We start from the raw sequence: 26,395 nt of genomic DNA, 5'->3' as shown, positions 1-26,395 counted from the left end.
CCGCCGAATATGACATCATTTTTAAAACCGGGGTACAAGCGAAGGGCGATCTTCTTCGCACCACTCGGTCGTTCGAAGGATAAAGCGAATTTCGGGAGCCACTTCGCCCGGTAGGAAATTAATACGCGGAGGAGTGTCGAGTCTACACCCCCCACGGCTTCCCCGCCGTGGCGTTTGTGGCACTCTATCAGCGGGCCAACAATCGTCGTGTCACGAAACCCTCCCCACCCCCTAAGAGAAAGAGAAGGGAGGGGGAACCGAGCGAAATGAACTCTCCCGACTGGGTTAGTGGCGTGAGTCATCCACTTCTGTTCCCCGGGCTCCCCGGAGTGCGGCGGCTTTGCTCCGGGCGAGGGGAGGGAATTAATTTCTATCCCGCCGTCCTCCTAGGCTTTAGCACCTGCTACTTCCTGTGCCGGTTATGTTTTTATGTTTTAGACGAGTGACGTTACGCTGGAGGAGTTCGAGTTAACGGAGTTAAGAGGATGAAAATGCTACGAGATTCTGACGGTTCGGATTGATGAACGGAAGCAACGAAACGAGACAAAATTGGAAGATGTATCGCTAATACTCGTCCTGCGGTTGCCCCAGGCTGGGATTTTTCTTCGAATCTATCCCGCTTGTTTAAAGCACCCCATCTCTGCTTAATTAAAACTGACGGAACCCGCTATATTCTCTTTCCTCCCGCGCCAAGACTTCGTATATTAATCTCCGTTTCCGCCCGAGTTCGAAACACATCTCTAATTTCAAACTGGACGAAACCTTTCCAGTTTGGCCATAAAAACGACACCGCTATATTTTCTCGTACAACCATAATTTATCTGGAATGTTTAAAGTGACGAAAAGCCATTTATAAAGCAAATTTATGTACACGGAAGTAGAACGTGACGAGAACAGAAAGATAAAAATTATATACTACCGCCAACACCAGATGGCAGCACACGTCGACCGTTACTACAAACTAGAAATATACATACATATTTTTTAATTAAATTTCTTTTATACCGTTTTAAATTAAATCGCTACAACGTATAACATTTAAATAAGAGATTAAATTTCAATTTTTAATTATAAAATTTAAAAAGAAAAAAAAAATTCTAGTTTCTACTCGCGACTACAGATGGCACCACTAATCAATTAAGTATCTTTTACCTTTGTATATGGGGCGATGGCTCCTAACTAATCTCTTTGTAAATTCATTCTCTTGGAAACGAACCATCCTAACTTCTCAGTAACGAAGAAAAAGTGTCTGTGTATAAATTTCGATTAACCGACAGTTCTAAGATTACAGGCGCCCTTTTGTGTAGGGCTGAACTTTAAACAAAGCGCCCAACAGCACCAATTTTCTTTTCTTTTTTTCCTCTCTCTCTCTTTGAAGACTTTATGGAAATAAAATTAATTTTGTATACGATTTTCTAGAGAATTATTTGTCATAGAACAGCATTACTAGCGATTATAACTTAGAGTCTATCTACCTACAAACTGCTTCTATACTACTACTCCATTTTGAATTTCTTACAGAAGGAATATTTGCATTGCATAATAGCAACCAAATTAAAAAACGGAAATAATAATAGTAAATTCTTACTTTTAAAGGAAATAATTATGAAATAATGTAATATTTTAAATACATTTACTACTACTAATAATAATATGCTCTGCAGTGTAGCCGAATCTACAAATAAACAGGCAACATCTGGCAATAGCATATATAGAAAGAAATGCCTCCATTATGCAGGAACGAGTCTTCGAAACCCATTAGGAACAATATTTTTTTCCCTTTCTAACTTTCTTTCGTCATTTTTTCCATATTAAATATGAAAAAACAAAGTTAATGTCGTTCCACGATATGGAAATGAGTCATTCGTCATTAAATGGAATGTAAAGAATAGTTTTTAAAGCCAGAAAAGTTTAAAATGTATATATATATTTAAATTATTAACGCTATTTCCGAGATAATTTGGCGAGATTTCTTATTCTAACAACAGAGCCTATAGTGTGTGGTGCCAAAAATTCATTGTATAGAATTCCTCTCCCTTTATCCTCCCGATTCGTCGTTAAAAATAACAAAACTATCGATCCGGAACTTACTCTTATCTGTATTTATAAATATCGACTAACTTTCTAAACAATATTTTCAACATTTGATATTAATGACAGGAATATCGTTTAATAATTCCTAACAGTTGTTATACTCTGTCGACACACAATTCATTATATATATATATATATATATATAAAGTTTTTAAATTAACAATCGACTTAATTAAATAGTAATATTGTGTCTACACAAAAATATAAATTCAAATTCCTAAAAATAATTCCGGTTATCGCCAACAGATGGTGACATGTTAAAAGCAGTTTTTCTTTCCCTTCGATCGATATACGCTGGAATAACGTTTTATATCCGCAAAATGTATTCGAATTGCTTTAAAAAATCACTTTTAAATATGATAATTTAGTAATTAGTTAGCCAACTGATAAGATTTTTAAACGCTTAACTTGACTCTTGCAAACTCAAATTTCATCTGCTTCTAATTAAAACACGAAAACTTTGAGGTCCGACGACAATGCATTTAATGGTGTTTTATATCATCAAGAAATAATAATAATAATATACATGGAACTATAACTAAATCTATTTTATCTGGCGTAAAGCGGAGTTTGAATATGGACTATTTGTCGAGTTAAGAGGCAAGAATTTAAGGGATTTAATCTGTGATCCTTCTTTTAGTTAAGGATTTCAAATAAAAATAAATACACAATACAGTGAGATCGAATTTAAACGTTTCTACAATCTTAAAATTTTACATCTACCTGTAACAAGATAAGAAGAAAAATTTTGGATGAAAATCCGATTAAATAATCTCTGGGGTATTTCCTCGAAAGAAAGCGGAAAAAAAAGCCTCCCGAAAATTCCTTCTAATGGAATAAAGATTAATAAAAATTAATGCAGCGGAAAAAAAATTCGGTCGAAATGCATCGATATTTATCCAGAAGGGAGCCAAAATAGTACAAAGATTAATGAAACTTTTACAGAGCAAAGATAAATCCGTCATTGTGTTTATTTTGATATCCTCTTGTTAAGAGCAGAATGGAGTAGACGACGCGAAAAGTATACTCGGGGCTCCTCTGAGGAATTAAGTAGATAAGAAACGTCGTTTAATTCTTAATTGCAATTTTTAAAACATGTGTTCCAGAATAACATGAAAACTGAGGAAGGGAATAACATTTCGGATAAATTAGAAAGTATAATTCTGTATATTGTTATCTCGAATGGCTGCGGCATCTTTTACATAGATTACGTAGACATACAACTTATTAATTTGTAAAGGATCTTTTCAGAAGATTCTCCTATTACCAGCCTAGTAATACGTAACATTCTGGATATGTAACGCTTTTATGATGCGAATTTTTTAATTTTTTTACTTTTGTAGGATAGATTATTATATAACAGCATTAGAAAGCAATCGCAAACTTTTAGATTTAGCTTATTTTTTCATCATATTCTAAATAATATTGTGTCATATTGTAGAGAACAATACGCATAAAGAGCCATATTATAGAGAATAGTTTTAATATACGTTTGTATTAGTTACGCTTTTCCACACTTGTGGAAAAGATGGTGGGAATGTGATCACCTCACCATATACACCCCTACATTGATTTACATACTCACACACAACACATCATGATTGAATTCTACATTTGGTTGCGTTTATCGGGTTTCGAGGTGGGGAAGATGGTGGGTTGGAGCAACCCCTCTAAAACATCATTAAAATGCATTGTCTTCGGACTTAGAGTCTGAAACTTAGAAAAAACAAAAAAAAAAAAAAAATTCTAAGGTAGTTACGATCTGTCACGACAGATGGCGGCAGCTTCAATTAGTAATAATCATTAAATTGTTCTAGTTATTTACAAATAATAAAACGTAAATTTACTTAAAATTATAAAAATGTGGAAGAAAATTCTTTTTATTATTATTATTATTATAAAAGTTTAAGAAGAAGCAAAGCTTTAATTTTGTTGATTTTTTTATAAAGTATTAAAGTTTATGCAAATGTAATCTAATTAAAACGCATGATAATTGTAAAATTGTTGCTATATTTGCATTTTCTACTTCCAAAATTCCGAAAAAGTCGCAACTCGAGTGAAAAAATAAATAAACATAAATGTCAAGAGAACTTTCAATACTTTCTACTAGATGGCGACATTTTCGATATTACGAAAGTGTCGCCATCTGTATACATTCTCATTTACCTCATGTAATATTGTTCCCCGGCGATATTGTTGTCGATGTTGCTAGCAATTTATTAAAATTTATTATTGTTTAGTAGCTTTACGTCAGAATGAGAAAGGAGCGAATCGCCTTTCTTATATTCTACTTAACAGCGGAATCATTAAGTTGGTTGGCAGCCCAAGCATCACTCGAAAACGTGTGTGACAAATGATGTCACGTGACGGAGAATCCTTCTTTTTAAAGAAACTCGGCACTCCGCATCGATTCCTTCCTCCAGCAAAAGCGCTAATACCATCTGTCTCTTTCGGAGCTTCCCACTCACGAGTATGGAATCTTTCCCCCAGATTATTGGCAAATTGCAACAGGTTGATGCGGTTTGCTCTGTTTAGTCTCGCGCCTTTTGGGGTTTACGATAAAGTGACGTAACTCAATAACAAGGGGCAAATAGAGTGGTTCCTCGGGGGACGTCTCCGGATGTGGCCATTACCAATTGTAATCGACAATTTCGGAGATCGCCCATCTGCCAAACAGGAATTATTCCTCTTTTTTAATTAGGATTCGGCTTTCCCCATTAAAAAAAAATCGTCAAAAAATTGCAAAACGAACAGTTTATCTGTAAAAAAAAAAAAGAAATCTTTGGCGAATCTGAAAGAGCGAGAGTTTGTTTAAGAAAATCAATTGGCAAGAGTATATCGATAATCAATCATACCAAGAAAGGTCATCAATCGCATCACTTGAACGATAACTCGACTCGAAATCGATCCAATTCTTAGAAAAATTCGAAAGGAGAAAAGAAGGAAGGACATCATCGATTGAGTGACAGTAGAAGGAGGAAGGTGAATTTCGCTTCGATAATTAAGCTTCTATTCAGCCTATGTAACACCTCCCCGTCCACAAAAGAAGTGGAAAAAGAAGTCAGTCTCTATCAATTAATGATCTCTCTGAAAATAAACTTCCTCTCTCTCTCTCTCTCCCCCCTTCGATAGACTAGAAAACTAAAAATGCTTAAAAAACTGCATTTCATCTGATAGTAGTTGCTAGTGATGAATTCACAAATATCTCCAAAATGCATCTAGGGAGGCGAGTCGCGTCACCGACTGCGCTACTTAAGCCAGAAAAGAGGATACTTTTTCTCACTTCGCCAGACAGAATTCTATTAAATTAGGCTTAAGTTCTTTTCTTTCGTTTTTTTTTTTCCTATCATCTTCCTGTCACATTTCCCCCCCTCTTTTTCTTCTTTCGTTTCCCTCCAGCGAGCATTATTAAAGTTGTGCCTATCAAATATTCTCGACAATCTATAATCTCCTCACGTCTTATACAGTAAATAACAGGAAATGAAGTCCCGACCTGCACTTTTACAACTATTTAAATATTTGGTTTGCTACTTTCTGGTGCCGAACCTTAATTAACATCATTAGAGGAAAAGGAGAAACGAAGGCTTCGGGCCAAGAAAACTCTGCTTATTAGACTAGTGTCGTCGGATACTTTCTCGATTGATGGCAATGTCCGAAGCAAAATGAAGCTAGTAACCGAAGAGAAGTAATCCTTTTTAAGATTACGCACGTAATAGATTGAACGACGACACATCGATTCTTGTAATAATGAGAAGGATCTTAACTTGACGTTCGAGAGCTGTGCTAGATAAGAAGAACTGCAACGACAAAACGAAAAGGTAGATAACGGCAAGAAACTGTCTCGTAGGATTAGAAGGAACAATCCCGCATCCGATGCTCTCTCCTGTTCTCCCGTACGAAAAGAAGAAGAAAAAAAAAGAGTATGAAATTCTCGATGGCGTCCATAAAAAATCTATTCTAAAGCGTTCATTCTACCAATTTTGTGTGGTTATCTTGGAATCTTTGCACTTTTCATTCCCCGCTAACGTTACCAAACGATGGGCGAGAAGAGGATATTGAAGGATATAAAATTGCAACCCGTGAAAAGATCGACAACAGACTGTTGCACTTGTCAGAATGGCCAGGTGAGAAATCTCCGTAGACGCATCTGGAGGGGGTAACACAGGAAAGCTCTTACTCGGTTCTCTATCACGTCACGTGCAGACTTTTCTCCCTCGACTGACTGACTATCTTTCCTCCTTATATCTTTTATATACTCCTTTTAATGTCATATATCAGAATTTGAGCGCTGGCTTTAGTTCCTTCTTCGCCGGACCATTGCACAGTCATCAATGAAGCGTACGCAACTTACGTGTCTGGAATAGAACCGGGAACCAATCCGGAGAGAATTTTAGTACCTAACTCGAAGAGAGAGAAGAAAAAAAAGAAAACGATTACGGGCAAATTTTCTATTTCCAGCCACTCCTTTATCGAATAGAAAAATAACGATTTTTTCTTAAACTAGCAGAAAAATTGGACATGACAGGGCACGGGAAAGAGCATCTCGTTATCGTTCGGGTGAAGAGAAGGTTGCATCTCGGCAATGTCAGCGCCTGCCGTCTTTTTAATGATCGGAAACGTCGAGAGCAGTCAAATAGCCAAATTCGAATGAATGCTTCCAAGAATTATAAGCACGTCCGGAGAATCGCGTATGCACCATGCAACGCATCGCCTGAGAGTTAGAGAACTAACAGCAAGTTAATCCACGTATCGATTAATGTGAAAAATTCGATTGGATTCGCAAGAGACAGAAGTGTGTAATTGGTCTAGGAAGTAAAACTTTTAATACGATACCGAGTGAAAGGGGGAGAGAAAATAGATAAATCGTATAATGTTTAGGACTATAAATGCCCCAGGGACCTACGTCAGGTTCTAAAAATTAAAAAAAGAGAGCAGAGAATTATGGGCGGATTAGGTTAATATTCTTTTATTTAGGAGGAAACACCCAACTTTAAAGGTTCTTCATGAATAATTGTTAGCAGAGTAGATTATAACTGGCGATGGAAAGGAAATGATCATTTTTATTCCGTCCATTTACATATGCTAACGGGATAACAAGATGGCTCGCACGTGGATTAGGCAAATTATGACCAGAGAATAATAGCACTGTTTAAATTAACTCGACTGATCGATTATTTTCTTTCGGTGTCGTTTAATAGGAACAAATTCATATCTCCTCGCTCTAAGATGATACTAGAAGAGAGCAAAGATGAGAGAGGGGGGAAAATAAATCGTGTTTCGAAAATTTTATCACTTGGATTTGGAGGAAATTTGATTTTTCAAATATATTTTTCGAGAAGTAATGTCTCAATAGCACGATAAAACTAGAAAGTAGAACGATTTAATCCTTGAACAGCCTTTAGACAGACAAATGTAGAACACCCTCGAAGGTGGTGAAATTTCCTGCGACCTATTTACGTGTCACCTACTATATAATCTCTGCCTTAATTAAACATATTTACACCGGAATTTTCTTTTAGAGATCATTCTATAACAAGCCCATCTCCGGAACTAACTTAAACACTTGAAGGATTCTCGGCAGTTATCATTTTTTCCGTGCATATTTACTGTAAGTCAACACACCCAATCGATATTCTCCATCTTCTCTCCAGTTATATTCGAAGGTAAACAGTTTCCAATTTGTTTTAATTGAAAGTGCTCCAGTGTAGAAAATCCTATTAAATTTCGGCAAATAGCATTTTAAACGGGGAGATCCCCAAATTAATTATTAAAATAATAATTAAGATCAGTTCGGTGTGATATTCTCATTTTATCGGACCTAAATGAGTCGGGTTCATATCTCTCTACTGCGAATAATTTTATAAATTGATGAAGATATCTCTTCTGGAGCTTGAGGCAACTTGAGGATAAATTGAAGCTGCGGCCATTTTTTTTTACTACCGAAATATTACAACTTTTGGGAGAAGTAGGAAAACTGAAGAGATTCTGATGAGGAACACTAATTAAATTGTAAAGATTATCTCCTGGCATATGGGAAATAGGGCGGATAATGATCTTTTAGATTCTCGCAAATGCAAAAGCAAGATCCCGAAAGAAAAGTTTGGAAGCGCTCTTCACCCACCTATTAAGGAAATGTAGCCTCATTTCCTTAATATCCTCCGCCACACTGTAGTAGATTACAAGGTACTAATGCAGCTGTCTGACGCACATAACCGTTACCGCCATCAATTTAAGCATCTCACGACAAAAGAGGGAAGATCCGCATCAGAGGTTTTCCGAGCCAGACGTTAACGACTGAATGGAGAAGGGCCCGAAGGACCTTGCTGAAATATAGATAAGTGACAGTGGCTTAGCTAGATAACTCACATACACAACGATCTGCCTCAGGTGTGTTACTTGGTCCCACGTGGCCGAGCGACTTGTCAGTTTTTGTCCATAGTCGAGTGATAGATGATCTCCTACCGGTTTTCGTAACAACCGGAACAAAAATACGGTTCGGGGGCATTTTTCTTGATTTAAAAATCATTTGATATAGAATCCCGATCGGGTGAGAGTATCAAAACTGGAGTGGATAGGTCGAATATCGCATTAAAAATGAAGAATTGTGGATGAGCGAGATGGTACACTTAGCAATTTAAATCGAAGAAAACATAAAATTCACTTTAGGACTTTTGATTTTTCTCTTCTCGGCTTTAGATTTTTTCCAATCGTGTAGAAGTGAAAGAATAAACTCAACCTAATTGAGACACTAGAGAAATCACGGCAGGGCTTCGTCCCCATCAGTTCTTGATCCTTTCGCACCTACGGGAGTTGTTACCTGTCGGGAGCAATTGATTGAAACTTGTAAAACTCAATTCCGTATGGATAACTCCAGAAAATCTTTTTCCAGCCGGCAACATAAAAGCTTATCGACCCAACCTAGAAAAATTAGACAAAAGAACGAGGAGGACGAAAGAAAAACGCATTCTTTGCATCTTCGAAACTGATCACGAATTCCTTTTTTAATGGAAAATAAATGAGATTAGAGAGGCGACATTGCAACCAGACCAGGTGAATGTCAAACTACCCGCAGTAGCAGTTAATTAAAAGCGACAGATGCTAAAAACAATCCGTACATTCCTCGTCCGATTATTCTGCATATTTAATTTCCCGTGCTAAGACCGTTTTGAGGAAAAGCCCGACAACAATCGATCTACTCAACGCGGATAACTCGGCCAATCGAAATCTCGAAGATAATGGAGGGGAAAAAAAAATCTATTTCGGACACGGTTTCTAACAAACTGCTTAAGAAATTGGAACGAAAAGGCCGCATACGCACTTTTTCGGAGACTAACCAAAAACATATTGAATTGCATACCGAGGGTAGCAAAGCGTGAAGGGAAGCCGAGCTGTTTGGCAACGACTATTGCATACCACACGTTGTAACTCGCAAGAATGGTACTCGGCCGACCGGAAAGTGCATATAAATAGAAGGAATTAGGCTTAACGGCCGGGATCATTAAAGGGCCGTGCGCCGGATCACGTTCAACAGGGAGGCAGATCGATAAAGTCCCTTCCGTGCACGTGCGAATGACGGACGGTTCGGGAGAAGGGGGAGTGAGTTGCCTTCCCAATTAGTGGAAATTAAACAACCGAGGAAGCTATTAGATGCATTGGCAGCACTTTCTTCGGCGAGGGGCAACCTACGATTTGTGATGGTTTACGTGACTTCCCACACTCCCTGTTGATGGTTGATAGATGCGTACTAGGCTATACGGGCAACGTTAGTAAAGCGTGCAATCGAAACGGAACGACTTATATACCAAACAAAATAAGTTAATTAATCCCCGAAGACACACTCGCTTAATGAATAATACAGCAACGACGGTTCCAAACATATATAAGATGTGACAAGAGGAAGGACGATACGATTAGAATCAATTATATTCATTAATTCATTTAATAATCTCTAAACATTTCGAAAGATAAACGAGATAAATGGGATGGGAAGTAATGATGCCACCGCAGATCTGTCCGATACCCGAGTATGAAGAAATGGTATTTGCCATGCCAGAAGAAATGAATATTTTCGTAATATTCAATGAGATAACATCTCCAATGCTAAATCTTAATAAGGACTGTCTGATATAGCTTCATTTTTCATCCAATAACGACGATTGTAATTACGGGTCGATCGAAGATTAATCGAATTCCGAATAATTACGAAAGCAGCAGAAGCAACTCTTTTCCAACGAGATTCTTTATCATTACTTAAATATTAATTCATTTATCAAAACAGGTTGCGCTTCATTTTTCACATATAAACACGAGAAATGCCAACGACTAACTTAGATAAAGAAGAGTATTTCTTGTCATTTAAATTAATATTTTAATTAAAATGAACTGGTGTGAATAAAAAACAAAGCCGTACGTGTTCAATAGCGATTAAACACAGAGAGTCGTGCCATAAGTCAATAGAGAGTTTGGATAATTAAACGCGATTACGATTATATAAGGATTATATACGTAAATTTAAATTCGATCCGCTGTCGGTTGATAATATGAAAAATTATAAAAAGTAACGCCACGAATAGGAATATTAATATGTACTCCCGAATCCGCAAATCACGACCCGTTGCAGCTGCCACTGCCAAGAAGCGTACAAACTGTAACAATATAATATTGGCGTATAGCGTGAACGGAGATGATTAAACGTCACGCATTTTCTATTTGCATTGGTTGCCGAATCCACTCTGGCCATCCTAACGGGAACGCACCCATGGCAACAATTTTGCATTTATGTATCCTTTAAGAGATTACCCGGCATAGATTAGGGTAGGAATTACAGAGGAGCCGTCGTTAATGGCTTATTGAATGTTATAGGGATGGAGCTAGTGCAAAGTGGAAACTTATGAGCGAAAGTGAAAGGCAACGTCGCTTTAAATTCCCATCAGACTCGTGGCCAAAGTGTCATTTAGTCGGTAGTGCGTGAGTCGCCTACTTTAACGTAAATGGAATAAAGAACGAGCTATTTGGCCCTCCGTTTGTTCTCCGATAACCCTACGAGTTGAAAAATCCCACCCCCGCTCCCAACTCGGTTGTTTGCGTGTGAGAAAGCAAAAGTTGTCAAGGCAACGACGACAACGTGAATGCTCCCAAAGATTTTAATTCATTCGGGCACACCTCCCTCGTCTGGATAGCTGTCGCATTCCTCATTCTCTTTGCTCTATTATCCGGCCTGTTTCGAATGCCACGGATGAATAAAAGTGAGGACGCTCATTACCTCTCGGTTGACAATCGTCGAACAAAAATGGAAAAGTTGTTAAAACTTTCCCTTCCTTAAACAGATGAAATCCTTCAAAAGAAAAGAAACAGAAATAATATGATACATCTTATTTCTTCGGGGAAAGAGTCGTTTAGTTTTTTTTATTTTCTTTAACATTTTGAAACGTTGTAAAGAAGAAGATTCTAGAGAAGTTCTAGAGAAAAAAGTCTTTTAACACTAGAAATTTCTGATAATATTAAACCTTTTCTTTTATTTATTTTCTTTATTTTCAAATACGTTATTAAGGAGGTTTTTTAAATCATGCATGCGGTTTTAACTCATTCCGTTCTCTTCAATTTGTCTTAAGATTAAGTAAGAATTGTTTCCTAAAATCCGATTTAGACTAGGCTTTAGGTCGACATTCAACCTTTCATATGTTAAAATTAATCCGAGGAAAACTTCCTGTTTAGACTCTTAAACGTGAACGAAGAAAATATAGATCGGTTTCCCGGATCCAATTTTTTTTTTCTAAGAATTCCTTTTCTTTTATTTAACTTTTTCCCTTCCTTTATCGGGGATCAATGTAAACAATGGCAAATTGAATTATATTTAAAAAGCTGCAATTAGAATTCACGTGGCATTTTCAATTTTCTGTTAAGACGACAGATGGAAGAAGACAACTGGAAAAACGATCATACGAGACCGAGGATATTTTCGTCATTGTTTATTTTCTCAACTGACTACTTTACTAACCACGGGATGGAATAAATACCCTCCCCTCCTTATCGTCCAGAGAGAGAGAGAGAGAGAGGGAAAAAAAGAAAATGGCGATACTGTCGAGAGTTATAGTAGTTTGGCAGGAAGTGCTTCTGGTATGAACTGCTTGACGTATTGACTTTAACGTTTTCATCCTTGACGCTTTAATATTTCTCATATTTAATAACAAAGTCGGCGGATATATTCCGGCCTTCTTTTTTTTTCATTAACAATTACAATTATTATATTTCCCTTAAAAACTCTGTCCTATTCTAGTCTTGGTAGAGATAAATTATGAATTTTTATTGCTGTAAAACCTATTGCACGTGCCGAATCCTTTAAGGATCCACTATTATATCGTGGGCATAAATTTTTTTAAACCATTCGGTAGCTTTGATAGGCGTTAAGAACGATAAATGGAGAATGAGTTATTAAAAGGGGATTTTAAAGGGATTGGCATTTTCGCACTTACCTACCTGACAATGGCACGCGATATTAAAAGGTTCCTTGGAGATTGTGGCAGTCAAAAGTGAGAGGAGAAAGAAACGACTGGGTATAGAAAGATAGAATCCGTTAACGGTCATAAAGAATCTAAAGTGAGCGATATTTCCGACTATTCGATTATCCAGCATGTTAACCTCATCAGTTCGATGCAGGGACGAGAGGAGGGTTCTTTTTTTTTCATTTTCTAGTTATCTCTTCGTCCACGTGGGGTAAACGATCCGACAACACGGCAATGAAAACTTCTCTTCATTTACTACTTTAAAAATGGCGAAGTTTGCCATTTCTCATCAGCGACCGATCGTTACTTCACAGACACCAGCTGGCTTTTAGCTACACACTGCGCCCTTAATGCACGGCCGCCTACACGGAGAGACCGAGTGGTCCACTTAAAATGGCTCGACTATGATGTCATGAATGCACGTGCTACTAACAAAGATGACCATTAAGTGTAGAAAAGACTCGAGAGAATGCGGGGTGGACATATGTCGACTACAATCCCGCCCCGGTCACTCCGTGGGCTAATCGCTGGATGACATCAGTGTGTCCAGTTCGGTGGGAGATCCGTCACCGTTCGAACAGCGTGAATCACGCAAGTAAAAGGATTTCCTATTCTATGATTAATGGAATGTCAATCTTTGTGTCAATACGGGTTGATGGGACCGAGACCACCCGCCAATGGCAGCCCTAGGACGGAGTGAAGAATGACGAATTAATGCCAACCTCCATCAAATATTAAGGATAGTCGGTGACGTATCGACAGTTGTTCTCAATCCACCATTAAAAATGTATCTGTTAAATTATCAATGGTACCGCACTTATCTCGTTAACTTATTTATCGGGGAAGAATCGAATCTTAAACGAATCAACTCCACTTCACTTTATAACTCGAGGGGAAAAAAGTAGAGGATCGAGCAAGTTTGTGGAATCGACTGCTACAATGACTACAATAGAGGGGAGTTGTCTTCAGCCACCAACTTTACAGAAAGACATCTCCAAATCTTTACGATTGGCTCGCTAACAATGAAAGGCAGAAGATAACATCTACGGGACGAGAAAAAGAGGACTTTTCTTCTTCTCTGACCATTTACTGATTAAACCGTCGTGTCTGCTGTCTTCCCCAGAGAAACAAACCGTCTTGCCTCGGGCTGCGGGTCTTTTTCCTTTATCTCCACAGTTTTTTCTCCTCGTTTTCTCTCCCTCGAGATCCTAATCCCGACATATTCTTCTACGTGTGGAGTTGAGTGCATCGTTCAGATAAGTCTACAGGGATTAATACATCGAGTTGTGAATCTCCACTTTTTCAAAGCATATTCGAGACCGTATTACCTCGTGCATTGCTGCAATGTTAAGCCCGCTCGACTCTTCTATACTTTTGAATTTTTTTTTTTTTAATTGAATAATTCAAGCCTCTCAATTCTAAACAATGAGTCAATTTGCAAAAATTATCACGCATGTGGCATCACGAATCGAATACGTGATCTCTAGGCGGCTCCCGAATCAAAAACGCTGACGTCGGCGGCTGGGATCCAATCTACTACTTCAAATATCCGATCACCGAAACTTCGGTCCGGGCCTTAAACCGGTGCTTTTGTCCTTGGACCAATAATTACCGGAGTGATCAATTATCCGGTAACGTAAGCCTCATATGCACCGCATCAAAGGAAGGCTAATCTCTCATTGGGTGGTTAACGAGACATGAAATGCAGTAACTCTTTTTTTATTTCTCCTCCCGTTCTGCCCTTCCGAGGTAATGTTTCTCGACTCTTTCTAGTCAGACGCACCTAATTAAATCCGGCAGGACGACGACCAAGCAACAAAGTGCCATTTTGGAAGAAACCCGGCAATAAATGCCTATTTAACATTTTAATTGTTCCCCATCGAACATAGAGTGGAAGGACCCAGAAAGGCATGGCGTTGCTCCTCTTCGACTATTATCCGCTGTGTTTGATACGCGATATTTTTCTTTCTGGAGAAGGAACTGGGCGGATATTCTTCCGGCGGATATGACTTCCGCCAGCATTTTCTTCCGTCTCGATTCGTTCGCCAAACTCAAACGGTTTTAATTCTATCCAACGATTCCGGAAATCAGTTCGATGACCGGATGCCACGACATTAACCAGTCACGTCATCAACCGGCCCTCATCGGCGATGGCCACGGCAGACCACATAAATAGTAGAAGAGACAATGAGAGGCACCGACGCGAAACAGCGGGCGATCCACGAGTAAATGATCTTTCGTAAAAGAAAAGAAAAAAAAGCTAACAAACACCACTCCGGGACACGTGCAAAGAAAATGAGTGACGTCGAAAAGGGATCTAAGATTATCCTCTAGGCCGTGACATTTTACTAAAATTGCACCTTTTATACTTTTTAATTGCGAAGGAATAACTTAGTGCCGTTAGTGCCATGTAGGTATTTACAAAATCGAGTAAAGAATTAGTGAATTCGGCATGTTAACATAGCTTGCATTCACTAATTGTTTACTTTTTGATAACAATGGGATAGTCGCCGATTGTTCTTCCGCGTGTTACGAATATAGAGAATATTTCATTAAACCGACAACTCTCATCGATTTTTCAAAAGCTGAAAGTTTATATTGACAGGAGTGAACAGATGAAATCGTTTATTCGCTCCGGTGAAATCAAAAAAAAAAGTTGGAAACGAAGTCAGATGTCGAACGTTAGATCCTATTGCTTTTACTTATCGTTGAAATTGAGTAATGGTGTCGGAGAATGCAGACCCTCTCAAACAAGAATGCCCGCATTCCTGTCGACAGAAAGTTAGTGATTTCCTGCGGCAGGATCGAAAAAGAAAAATGTAACGTTTTTCTTCCGAAAAAAAAAATGTAGAATGCAGAAATTTATTTAGTACAAAGCGAATTCTCTTTCACTCTCTCCGTACAAACTATGAGGGAGTTAACAGAAATCGAGATGCTCCGAATCTCGAACACAACTGTTAAACCGTAAAAACCCATTAACGGTAGAAACTGGAGTGTCGAGTGTCTCATTTTAAATTTCTTTGGTGTTATATTAGGAGATTCGCTTTACTTTCTTTGGCCCTCTCGACTCCCGATTTGCTTTCTTTCGCGAATTTGCAATGCGATTTCGGAGCCAACGAAACACCCGTTTATCGAAAAGATATTCCACATTTCGTAATGTTAGAAATTGTAATTTATCACAAGTAAATCGCTGCGATGTTAAAGAGACGGCGCAAGAATAATGCAATTGCTTACTTGGGGAGGCGACGATCGCCCGATCAGGCGAATGGGTTAGAAGAGATTTAGATGAATTGGCCATCCGATCCTTAACTGTCCGAACAGGTAGGAGAAAAGAGAAAAATACGGCCGAGTAGGAGATTAGCCGACGTTAAATCGCTTTTACAGCGTGTCCAACTCGGTCTCTTCCATCTCCCAATCTTGCAGGATAGTGGAGATCAGTCTCGATGGTTTCTTATCGTATAAATAAATCAGGGTGATTGATTTTACGGTCTGGTGCAGTTGATGTGTTTGCCGTGCTAAAACGGCTTTTGTGCCACCTGCACCTGTGTTCGGTGGAGATGAAAAAGCGTACAAGAAAGCACTCCGGCCAAGTCTCCTCCTGTTTTTGCCGTCAACACTTTCCTGCAATTTTGCCGCTCTATCATAAAACATACATTCTTTTTCCAGGTTAGTAAAAAAAATATATATATATATATAAAACTGAAACATTGATTTCTATCCGAGACATCTCAATAACTAAAATTTCGTCTGAGCTTTCAGAATGATCTAGCACAACTACCAGAACAACCTATACTTATCGCATAATTAAACCGGTTTACTTCTAAATTTAAAATAGAAGCGAATGTAGCACTATCTTAAGTAACTTTCGAGCTACCCTTTCCTTCTCGCAACGGTGAGATTCCTCCGAAAATAAGCAATTTTTACCTCCCGATGTGGTGTCTGCTTCTTATTTGCTTTCGCTAATTAAAATGTCATATTCAAACGCGTTTTTCTCTGAAGTAAATGCAATTAAATGGAAAATTAGTCCGAGACGAAGATCCCAACATAAATAAAACGAAGGAAAACTCGCGTTAGAAGAATTGAGAGCCGTCGTTCACTCCGTAAGAATTTCGACACTTGACCGTCTTTAAAAATCGAATATAAACAAATAGAATACGGGCTTTTCTTAAGAGTTCCTCCTTAAGGAGAGGAGAGTAATCGATACACTTATTATACATTTTTATCGCTTAGTGACTTAATTAAGTCTCTTTCCAGATATCACTCCTCGACTTTACGAGAATTCTTAACAAGGAAATTATTATATTATCTTTAAATTTGAAGACAAATCTGAAATCCTCTAATTTTAATTCCAACTTATTTAACATCTTTCTAAATACGCAAATGGGAAAGGAAAAAAACGGGGCAAACGAATGTCAATTTTTTAGATTAATTTTACTCGAAAGGAAAAGATCACAATCCTCTAAATCGTCGGGAAGCTATTCCGATTTTTCCAATTATAAAAAGCGGTAGTTTGAAAGTATAACTAATAAAACGTGGCAGCTATCTTTCTCTTCTATAGATACGGATGTTTAATGATTTTCCTTTTTGGTAAAGAGAACAAACAGTTATCGAACAATTTCGCTTACATATATATATATATAACAGAGGCTATAAAACCTTAAGCAGTAGTTTCACTCGGGAGACCTCATAAAATTTTGTACAAACAAGTATTTTTATTTGATTATCGGAGTTTTAAAATTGGACGAAGAAGAAGAAGAAGACCAAGAGTATTTATATTTTGACGTCGACGGTAATTCCTGCTTCTCGACCGAATTCTAATTTTCTGTTAATAAAGTCGAACTGGAAAACCGTCCGAGTGCCTGCACCTGTGCACTCCAAAGCGATGACAATAATTGGAGAGGAGATGCAACGATTTCCTTTAATTAATATGGTGACGTAACGGTGTCAAAAGACGCATCCGGATCAAAGCTTTGACAAAACTCTTCGCTATCGATTCCTGGGATGCTGAAGGTAATTAGGGGAAAGATTCGTTTGCGGATCTTTCTTTGCCTTTATCCCTCACTGGTCATTAAGGATGATTAGGTTGTTTTCTATAGTTCACTTTTTAATTAACGTTTTCTCTAATAACGTAATTGGTCACGGTGTAATTTGCAAATCTTTCTAATCAAACCTTCTTTACCTTGACGGGGATTTACTTAACTAAATCCCGTTGTTAAATGTAGAAACATGTTTAATTTCATCTTCTTCTAAGCTGTATTTTATTTAAATTCGCTAAATCCTCAACAAATTTAATAACCGAGATACTGATTTAAAACCAAAAAAAAAAAAAAAAAACAGTAAAAACGTTACTTTAATCCCGATTTTTCGCCAGAATTCCGTAGGGACGGAGTAGACTCCAGGCAATAAATCTCTTGATCCGAACCTGTAATTTGCGGCCTTCCTAATTTTATTTACGAGACAAAAAAAAAGAAAAAAATTAGAAGAGGAATTAACTTTAGAAGGGTTCGAGCCGCTCGAATAATTAAACTTCATTATGGCAAACTTTTCCGGAAATTAAAATTGAAACCGCAACTCAGGTGAAAGAGAAATAAACGAAACAATGGACAGAAGAGTACAATTTCCGATAAACAGGAAAAGCGCAGGGGAGGAGGAGGAGGAAGAGGAGGAAGTTTGTTGCCCCTAGCAACCGACTGAGTGAGGAAAGGGTTGGAAAGCTAATCAATAGCGAGTACAGGAGTGTTTAAATTGCCTCCTCGTGAGAAGTAATCCGCGTTGAATAAGAAGACAAATGTATCGGATTAATTTCAAAAAGTCCTATTTTAAAATATCTTAAATAAACGAATTGATTGTAAAGGAGTTGTAAGACGTGCGACTCTTAATTTTAAATTAAGTTTAAAACAATTTAAGAGGTACTAATCCCGTAATTGAAGTCGAGACGGAGGAGGAATCCCCGACACTAAATTCGATAAGATGCAGGGGGAAGAAAGAAGACGTGAGAGCCAGACCCGTGTAAATAAGCGAGAAAAGGTAATAGGTAGAACTTGTAGGGGATGTAGTAGAGTGTGTCTTCGGATCCAGTCGAGCGTAAACTTTCAGTTTAAAAAAAAAGAAATAAAATAAATTACTGTTTTAAAAACGAAGAAGGAAAGTGAACCTAATCAATATCCCAATGTCGGCAGATGTAGACAATTTTACGAGTTCTTAGTGATGAATGAAGCGAAGTATCGGATCCTTCTCTTTCCGTTTCCACTGTCGGATTTATTTTTCTTTATTTTTTTTTTATATATATTTTCCCCCTTCGATGTGGGATCGTGTTTCGGAACAATTGCGGCAGCTTCTCTCGTTGCACGTCTCTAGACAGATACGAGATTCGCTGGGGGATATTCGTTGTTACGTCAATTTGCTACTATTTGTCTTCGGTTCTACGCGATGGGAAGGGAAAAAGGGGGGAATGTTTAAGCGTTTTTACACGTCTCCCATTCACGCGTGAGCGAGGGCTTTGTGCTCGTAATTAAACGTATGCCGAGCACCTAAGTGATACGAGGATCTTAGTTCCTGCGGCGGAAACGAAACGAGATTTTCGCACGCGATGCAACTGCGAGCTGGTCGTCGTGGCAACAGTGGTATATAGTGCAGCAGAGGCGGTTGTCATGGCTACGCAACGTTGGCGACCGTTTAGGTGCCGTCAGTCAGCCTCTGTCTCTTTAAATCGCCGACTAAACGTCGTTTTCTATTAAATGTCCGTTTAGTCGTTGCTGCTACCGACTTTCTTCTTAAATCTTTCGAAGACTTAACCTTTCGGAAGAAAACGATGATTTTTCCTGATTTTGTCTCCTCCATTTCTCTCCATCTTTTTATTTTTCCTTTATCCCCCCTCCCTCTCTTCTTTCCTTTTTTTGTTATTGTTGGTGGCAATCTGTGTCTCCCCATTTTACTTCTAGAAAAAAGTATATATATATCTCCCCGCCTTGGCTCGAAATAAGGCATTCATCTGCATCTCTCTGATGCATTTATTGCTAAAATTAATGATCGAATTCTGTCAAAACTTTCCAGACACGCTTCTCTTCACGCAGAATGGGGTTTGCTTTAAAGTCGCCAGTCTTTATACATAGAAGAAAGTGTGTAGAATAGTTAAAACAAATCCATTTATCCTCTTTACGTAAGAAAAAAAACTAACACCTTATTTACTTACAAATCTGATTTTAAAAACAAATAAGACCTTCCTGACTTAATTCGCCGACAAACACACAAATTAGGGACCGGTATCGTATACGTAATATTGATGTAGTTAGTTCCCATCTTTAAAATATTAGCATGAAAGTGCTGCTAATATAAACTGACAACGCGGTACAATAGCTGGAAAGATGTAAATCTTCCGACCAATTGTCGAGATTAGATGCCAAATAGAAAAAGTTGTATAAGTGTAAATCGTTTAACTCCGAAAACATTATTGAATTCTAAGGAAGAGTCATAAATTCGGTAATGTTCCCCGTATTTTCACTAGATTTATTGCTAGCAGAACGTGTTTGTGCGGAGTTACATGCCACGACATTTACAGAAGAACAAGACTTATCACTCCACCTTTTACTTGTTTTCGGGAGGAGTAGAGTTGCACATTTTTCCCTTGCCACCTTCCCTCTCCCTTCATTTTTTTTTACGATTTTATGATCTACGATTCTGGATTTAACAACTCCACAGTTCTATTCTGTCAGAAGCACTAAAAGTAAACAACGCGGTATAATTAAATTGGCGATTAGTCTGTTTTTAAGTTGTGGGTCACGATCCCAAACGTGGTCTCAACCAATGAAAATTCGTGACTGGATCGTAATCATAAATGATATTTTATTACTAAGAAAGTTGCGGTATCAATCTGGGTTTATTAAACTGTTAAACCAGAAAACTTCTGTAAAGGCAGTAGCGTGTATTCGTAGGTTGGGTCCTTAACGAAGTCCGTGTCAGCGGGATAGAGGGCGGAAGCACTACACCTCATTAGAAGGAAGCCCTCGTCCTGTGACTATAATTAGGAATATATTCAACGCCCGAATAGACTTTCCGAATTTGCTTACAGTTATTTATCGAGAATAAAATCCAAAAATAATTTAAGAAGTGGAAGATGAATGGATGAGATGGTCATTACGTGCAAGATAATTTCACTCGATGAATATCAAATGTACGTATGATCAATCCCCCCCCCCTTTTCTATCTCTTAAAATTCGGCGTAGAAATTTACTATATACCGTTTCCATTATTTTTTGCGATCGTCTCGCTCGTAGTAAAAGTTACCACAGTCGAACAAATGAGATCTGTTTGAAATACAAGTGAAATCATCCGAGCAGACATGTACTAGTTGTTAGTGGGAGGATTTTTCCGAAGTGGAAAACGTAATGATATACACAAAACGCTGTTAAATATTAATTCGAAAGGGGTTATAAATTTTTATACTCTTAATCTCCAAATTCAAAGTCATGCCGCATCCGAAATGTCTTTGTTACGGGAAAACTTACGAGTCTCGACACCTCGGTTAGTGACTTTCGCTTTTTAAATTCAATTTTCTCTCCAAAATTACTTTCTCTTATTTTTTCTATCCTCTTCGGGAGAGTAGATCGCTCTCTGCTTATTCTAACCGGTACATTTTTTTTAATTTTGGCTACACTATGATGAATGCCCATCGTTAATTCGCATTATAAAGATTCCCCCCCTTTCGTTTCAAAAGGAAGAAAGAGAAAAGGGAATTAAAAAAAAAAAGTGGTAAAAAATATTAATCTCTAGATTACATGGAAACTAGGGTGTAATTAATAGCGCACTCCCACGTAGCTTGAAGGCAAAATGATTATTTTAAATCAAGAAACAATAGAAAAGTAGTCAGTCTGCGTGGGTCATGCCCAGATGCAACCGGCTTGAAGCCGGAGCGTAGCTTCACGAAGCAGAAGCAGTAGTGAATCGCTCGTGAGGGAATGTGATGGAAAAGCACTTACTTCCAGGTATGGGAACATTAAGGAACATTTTCCAGTCGAGCCGAACGTTTTCTCGAAACGGTCAGACCACTTCAGAGCAGAAATCCCTCCTTTCTGAATGGAGAGAAAGGTCATTTCCAGATAGAGTGGGTGGGGGCGAAAGAGCCGTTTGTTTTTCCCGTCCATTAGTCAAGAAAGGTGTCAGGAAGGATCCCCAAAGAAGAAATTCCTCCCTCACTCCACACATTTAAGCCAGCTGCCCCGGTGAGAGAAGTATTATAAAATCTATCAAAGTTTGACCATTGCGAGTCGAATGCATCGTGATGCTAATCCCGAAAAGGATGACTGACGGATACGTGTCGTGAATGCCATGAAACGGGTACATATTAAGGAAGAAGATTTTCTTTGGCCGACTGCCAAGAAGAACGAGAAAAAGCGAATAATTATCGGTCGGATGAATATTCCTATACTGCGTTTAAGATACACACCACTGAGGGAGAGTTATTAAGAGGAGAAGTCAAACCGAAATAAGATGGGGAGGTAGAAGTCCATCCAGCTCCGCGGCTAAACAAACAGGCGCTGACAGGATTCCAGAGTTAATAGCACCACAAGAACCTAATCCATTTATGTTAGCAAAGTCGTCTAATCCTTTCCGAGACAGAACAAATAATTAGACGAGAAAGAAGAACGCTCTGTGCCACTCACTGGTGGCAGCAATTATGCCAGAGTCACCTTAACCCGGTGCACAGATTAGGAGTGCTGTCGTTCTTTCAGATGATCGGGCAATATTGGGGAATTGCTTAGGATTAGCTCGTAGACGAAGAAACAGGTCATCGCCCATTCCAGATGGCCCGCAAGAAATACGAAAGAGCTAGTAGTTTCTCCTCGATTCTTTTCCGCCAAGCAATTTCTGTTTATTTTTATTATTGTAACGGCCGCAAATGACGGGGTAAATCACTGATGCAGGCAACTCGGTTTCATCAACTGTGATTCTTTTTATCGAAATTGGGACTGTTTTCTGAGATAAGTCGTCCCGAATAACATTCTTCCTCGATAGATACCGTGCAAAGAAATTGTTTATTGATAGAAAGTACAATTCGACCAGCTTTGATTTTTGCGCCTGGAATTTTGTTATCGTTTATTTTCTCTTGAAAACGACTCGTACATGGCAAATTTACTACCGAAATTCGAGTGGTTTGACGTAGACAGGGAAAGGTTCTCAATCTACTTCTATAAACGATTCCATTTTGCTTTTAGATATTCTATTAAATTAGTTTCGTTTAAATAGTCAATGCGATCTGGCTAATGGCGAGCGAGAAGATTGCTTATTTTACTTTTATGAGTTCCAAATATTTTTCTTTTTAACTAAAATCTCTTGAACATTATAAGACTCAAATTTAGTACAGCATTCGAGAGAGGGAAGATTGCCTTTTTCCGGTAACAGATTCTGCCTATCGCACTAACTGAAGTTGTACTAGTCAAAACTGCTTCTCTGAAACAACAGAAGTAGAGACAAATGTGTGGAATGCACCATCTTGCCTCGATGAGAAGTGCCGTAGAGAGTCGAGCTGACAACTGTCACAGTCATAAGACAGCAATTCCCAGAAGTTTTTCTGTCCCTTATGTTTTGTTTCTTACGTAACTTCTATATCTAGTCTCACTTTTCGAATCAGCACCGAAGAATTCCGAGAATATTCTTTAAAAACTAGTGTTTTAATGACGGCGATGCTTAATACGTAGAACATATTAAAGTTTCCTTTCTAATTCTACCCATTTAATCTTCATTTTCCGTTCTCATTTACTATCGTTCATTGATACGGGGTTTATTTGATACTTGTCATTTTTAATGATTTTTACAGTATTTCAGAATAAGTAATTATTCGCCAGCTCCGAGTTCAACTCTTCGTCTCATCAAGAACGTGACTAATTTCTTTCGGAATTCCTACGATGTTTGAAAAGATTTAAAATTCCATAAATTTCTTGATGTCTTTTTTTCCCCTTCTTCTTCTTCTTCTTCTTCTCGTCAAAGGGTCGAAACATACGCCCCATCATAAATTGTCTATCCTATTTATTTTGAAATCGAAACGAGAGTTGTGTGTTGCAGTAATCCAGAGCAAAAGCCGGTAACCCGGGCAAACACCAAAATGGAGAAACGAAAACACGTCGGTTCAAAGAGCAGCAACCTGAAAGCAACGTCTCTTCTTTCCGTGATCCAATATGAGAATGCAAGGTTATTGCTTTTGCCCGAAGCTGCAATAACTCCCACCGCATAACATACCTTTAGTTGCTAGAGAGAAGGGATGGAATGCGAGATGTCCCGTCAAACAAACATGGGGTTGATTTCTTAGGAAATCTCGACTCTTGACTTTGGAGAACTTTTGAAATATATGAGATCTTCTCTCAATTCGTTTACACATGAGAACCTTTAGAACAGGAATTTAGAGATTTCGAACAATAAGGAACGATAACGAGTTTCCCGCAAAGAGAATGTGGGCCACACAGAGCCTTTGATAAAGCCGTTCATCCGGCTCTTGCTGATACATGTATCATAATAAATTCGGTTAAAATAGCCTTAACTGTAAAAAAAATACTCTTGTATCCATCGATTAAACGTAATTAATACGAAGAGACAATCGAATGTAAACAATTACTTAAGAATTTTCTATCATATTTAAATAGTCACGTGTTAATAATGAAGAAAATACATCTATTCACGGAGTAATTTTAATTATTAAAGTCCTGTTTAACGCCGAGAGCTTAATTAATAGGCGACGTAGAAATCCAAACAGCCCCGTTTCTGCAGATGGGACAATCCTCCAGCAGTAGCTAAAACGTGATTCTCGGAAGTCGGTAACCAGATTTAGGAGTTGACCTTTTGAGTAGTTGAAGTTTATCGTTAGCATATTATTCCTGACGTACAACACGCGCCCGATAATTGAATCAAATTGAAACGTGTTTAAAAGTCTAAATAGTCCGAATACTTAATTGAGGAAAGAATTCGAACGGGTTAAATTCATTACAAAATGCAAAGACGACTTTCGATTCTTAATTAAAAACAAGCGTTAATGAAAAACACCTTCGTTAATTAAACGAAATTTTCTTTAAGAAGGTAAAAGAAGGGAAGAAAAACCAGTTGGAACCTACTAATTAACCAAATTTCTGGTGAATGTGGCTTCATAAACGATTAAGTTACAAGAGGGAGGAGGGAGCCGGGTCTCCTTTTTGCAGCAGCTGGCCCACGTCACTAGGATCAGACCACCGAAGGGAGAGAGAGAGAGAGAGAGAGTATACGAGAGAAGTTTCCGACGTCAAGAAAAATTTGAAAAAATAACAATAATAAATCTCCAAATACGTAATTTTGAATAACAAACCCCAAACCAATTTTAGTCCGAGTGATTGATAATGTTTCTTTTTAATTAAATCAAAACGTTTCTATTGTAAATTCCGTTCGTATCAAAAGATCGATGCGTTGTAGGGATAAACAGCTAAACACGTTACATCTATCTTTAAATAATTCCTAAAATAGATCATTTTCTAGGGGTTTTTTCCCCCTTTTTTCTTCCCTTCGGATCGGTCGGAAATCCCTCAAAAATGTGTCAACACGGTCGTCACCCCGGGCACATCGCATTCGTCGCAATGTCAACAAGCCAGAAAAAATACGATAAGAAAAATTTTTAGTCGAAATGTAAGCGAGGAAATGAAAGAAGGTATTAAAAAACCTAGAAATCTGTTCATTGATACTTTTTGAAGCGAGTTAACGGATATAAATCGAAGACAACTTGCATTGAACGTATAATAATCGGCTTAAATGGAAGAGTAATTGTAAAATATTCTCAGGAAACAGATTAATAACATAAAAGATTCTGATACGAAGTTGTTTTCCTAAACAAAAAAAAAAGAGCCGTAAATCTCGAATACTCCCTAAAAGTATTTTAAATCTGGTTTGAGATCTCAATCCCCTCTTTTCTTTTGATGTTTGAGTACAAATCGCTTCTTTGATCCGTTTTTTTAAAAGCTTTACTTATCCTATTTTCGAAACAAAGCCGGTAATCCAATTAAACAAACGCGAGGTGTTTTTACTGTTGTGAAGTTTACGCGGTCATCGGGGAGAGAAATGTGTTATTAATGAATGACTGCAAATAATCGAGTACAAAAACATTATACGGAAGGGGTAATAATGTAAGAGTCATCTAGACTACGTCAGATATGAGGTAATACTGTTAGGAAAGTTGGCAAACTCAATTTTCCACGTATTGTGCAGCAAAAACCATTTCCTCTTAAGCCTCTTTAGAAAATAGATTTTCTTCTCTCTCTCTCCCCGTGCCTATAGCAACGAGGAAGAAAGGAGAATATAATCACGTGATGCCGCTGTCACATTTTTATCGGACGTCCGATATGAATTAAAGTTCATGGCGTGCCGTATAAAAATATATATATATATATATATATATTTATAATAATAATACCTTCTCTCGGAGAAGTTCTCTGATTTGAGCAGCCTGATCTCGAAATCGTTGAAGAGATCCCTCTAGTTCGATGCATCTTTCTTGCCAGTCCACCACACTACGTTCATTTTCGTTCCAGGCTGTAATGTGCACCTCCTCGCCACCCAGTAGCGATGATAACAGCGCCGAAGTACTCGACACTTGGTCACAAAATTGGACTGGGGGAGGAGGTTCCGACATGGTCACCCTGAAAGAGATAAAACAGAAAGTTTAGAAAGATTTCCCGAGGCAAGGTTTGTTAGAATTGTTATCTAAACAAACCGGGAAGAATGTATCAACACCGCATTATTCGAGCTTTCAACCTTTCCTTCCTATCAAGGTCGCTTCGTTCGATCGATTT

The 26,395-nt window shown here is 38.1% G+C and overlaps 1 protein-coding gene across 4 annotated transcripts in view; it reads right to left on the bottom strand.

Annotated features, from left to right (window-relative positions):
- LOC136989618 (uncharacterized protein CG43867-like) overlaps window positions 1-26,395 on the bottom strand; it is a 209,499-nt gene that overhangs the window by 163,239 nt on the left and 19,865 nt on the right. For all 4 annotated transcript variants that reach the window (XM_067287836.1, XM_067287838.1, XM_067287837.1 and 1 more), the window contains exon 2: window positions 26,017-26,242. In XM_067287836.1, the coding sequence (XP_067143937.1) occupies window positions 26,017-26,242 (226 nt within the window). The remainder of the gene's footprint in view (window positions 1-26,016; window positions 26,243-26,395) is intronic.

Source organism: Centruroides vittatus, unplaced genomic scaffold (genome assembly GCF_030686945.1).
Source record: "Centruroides vittatus isolate TY-2023 unplaced genomic scaffold, ASM3068694v2 scaffold_712, whole genome shotgun sequence".
NCBI classification, from domain to species: Eukaryota; Metazoa; Arthropoda; class Arachnida; order Scorpiones; family Buthidae; genus Centruroides; species Centruroides vittatus.
Note: the sequence above shows the minus strand (reverse complement) of the source record. Positions and strands in the feature narration are given on the sequence as shown.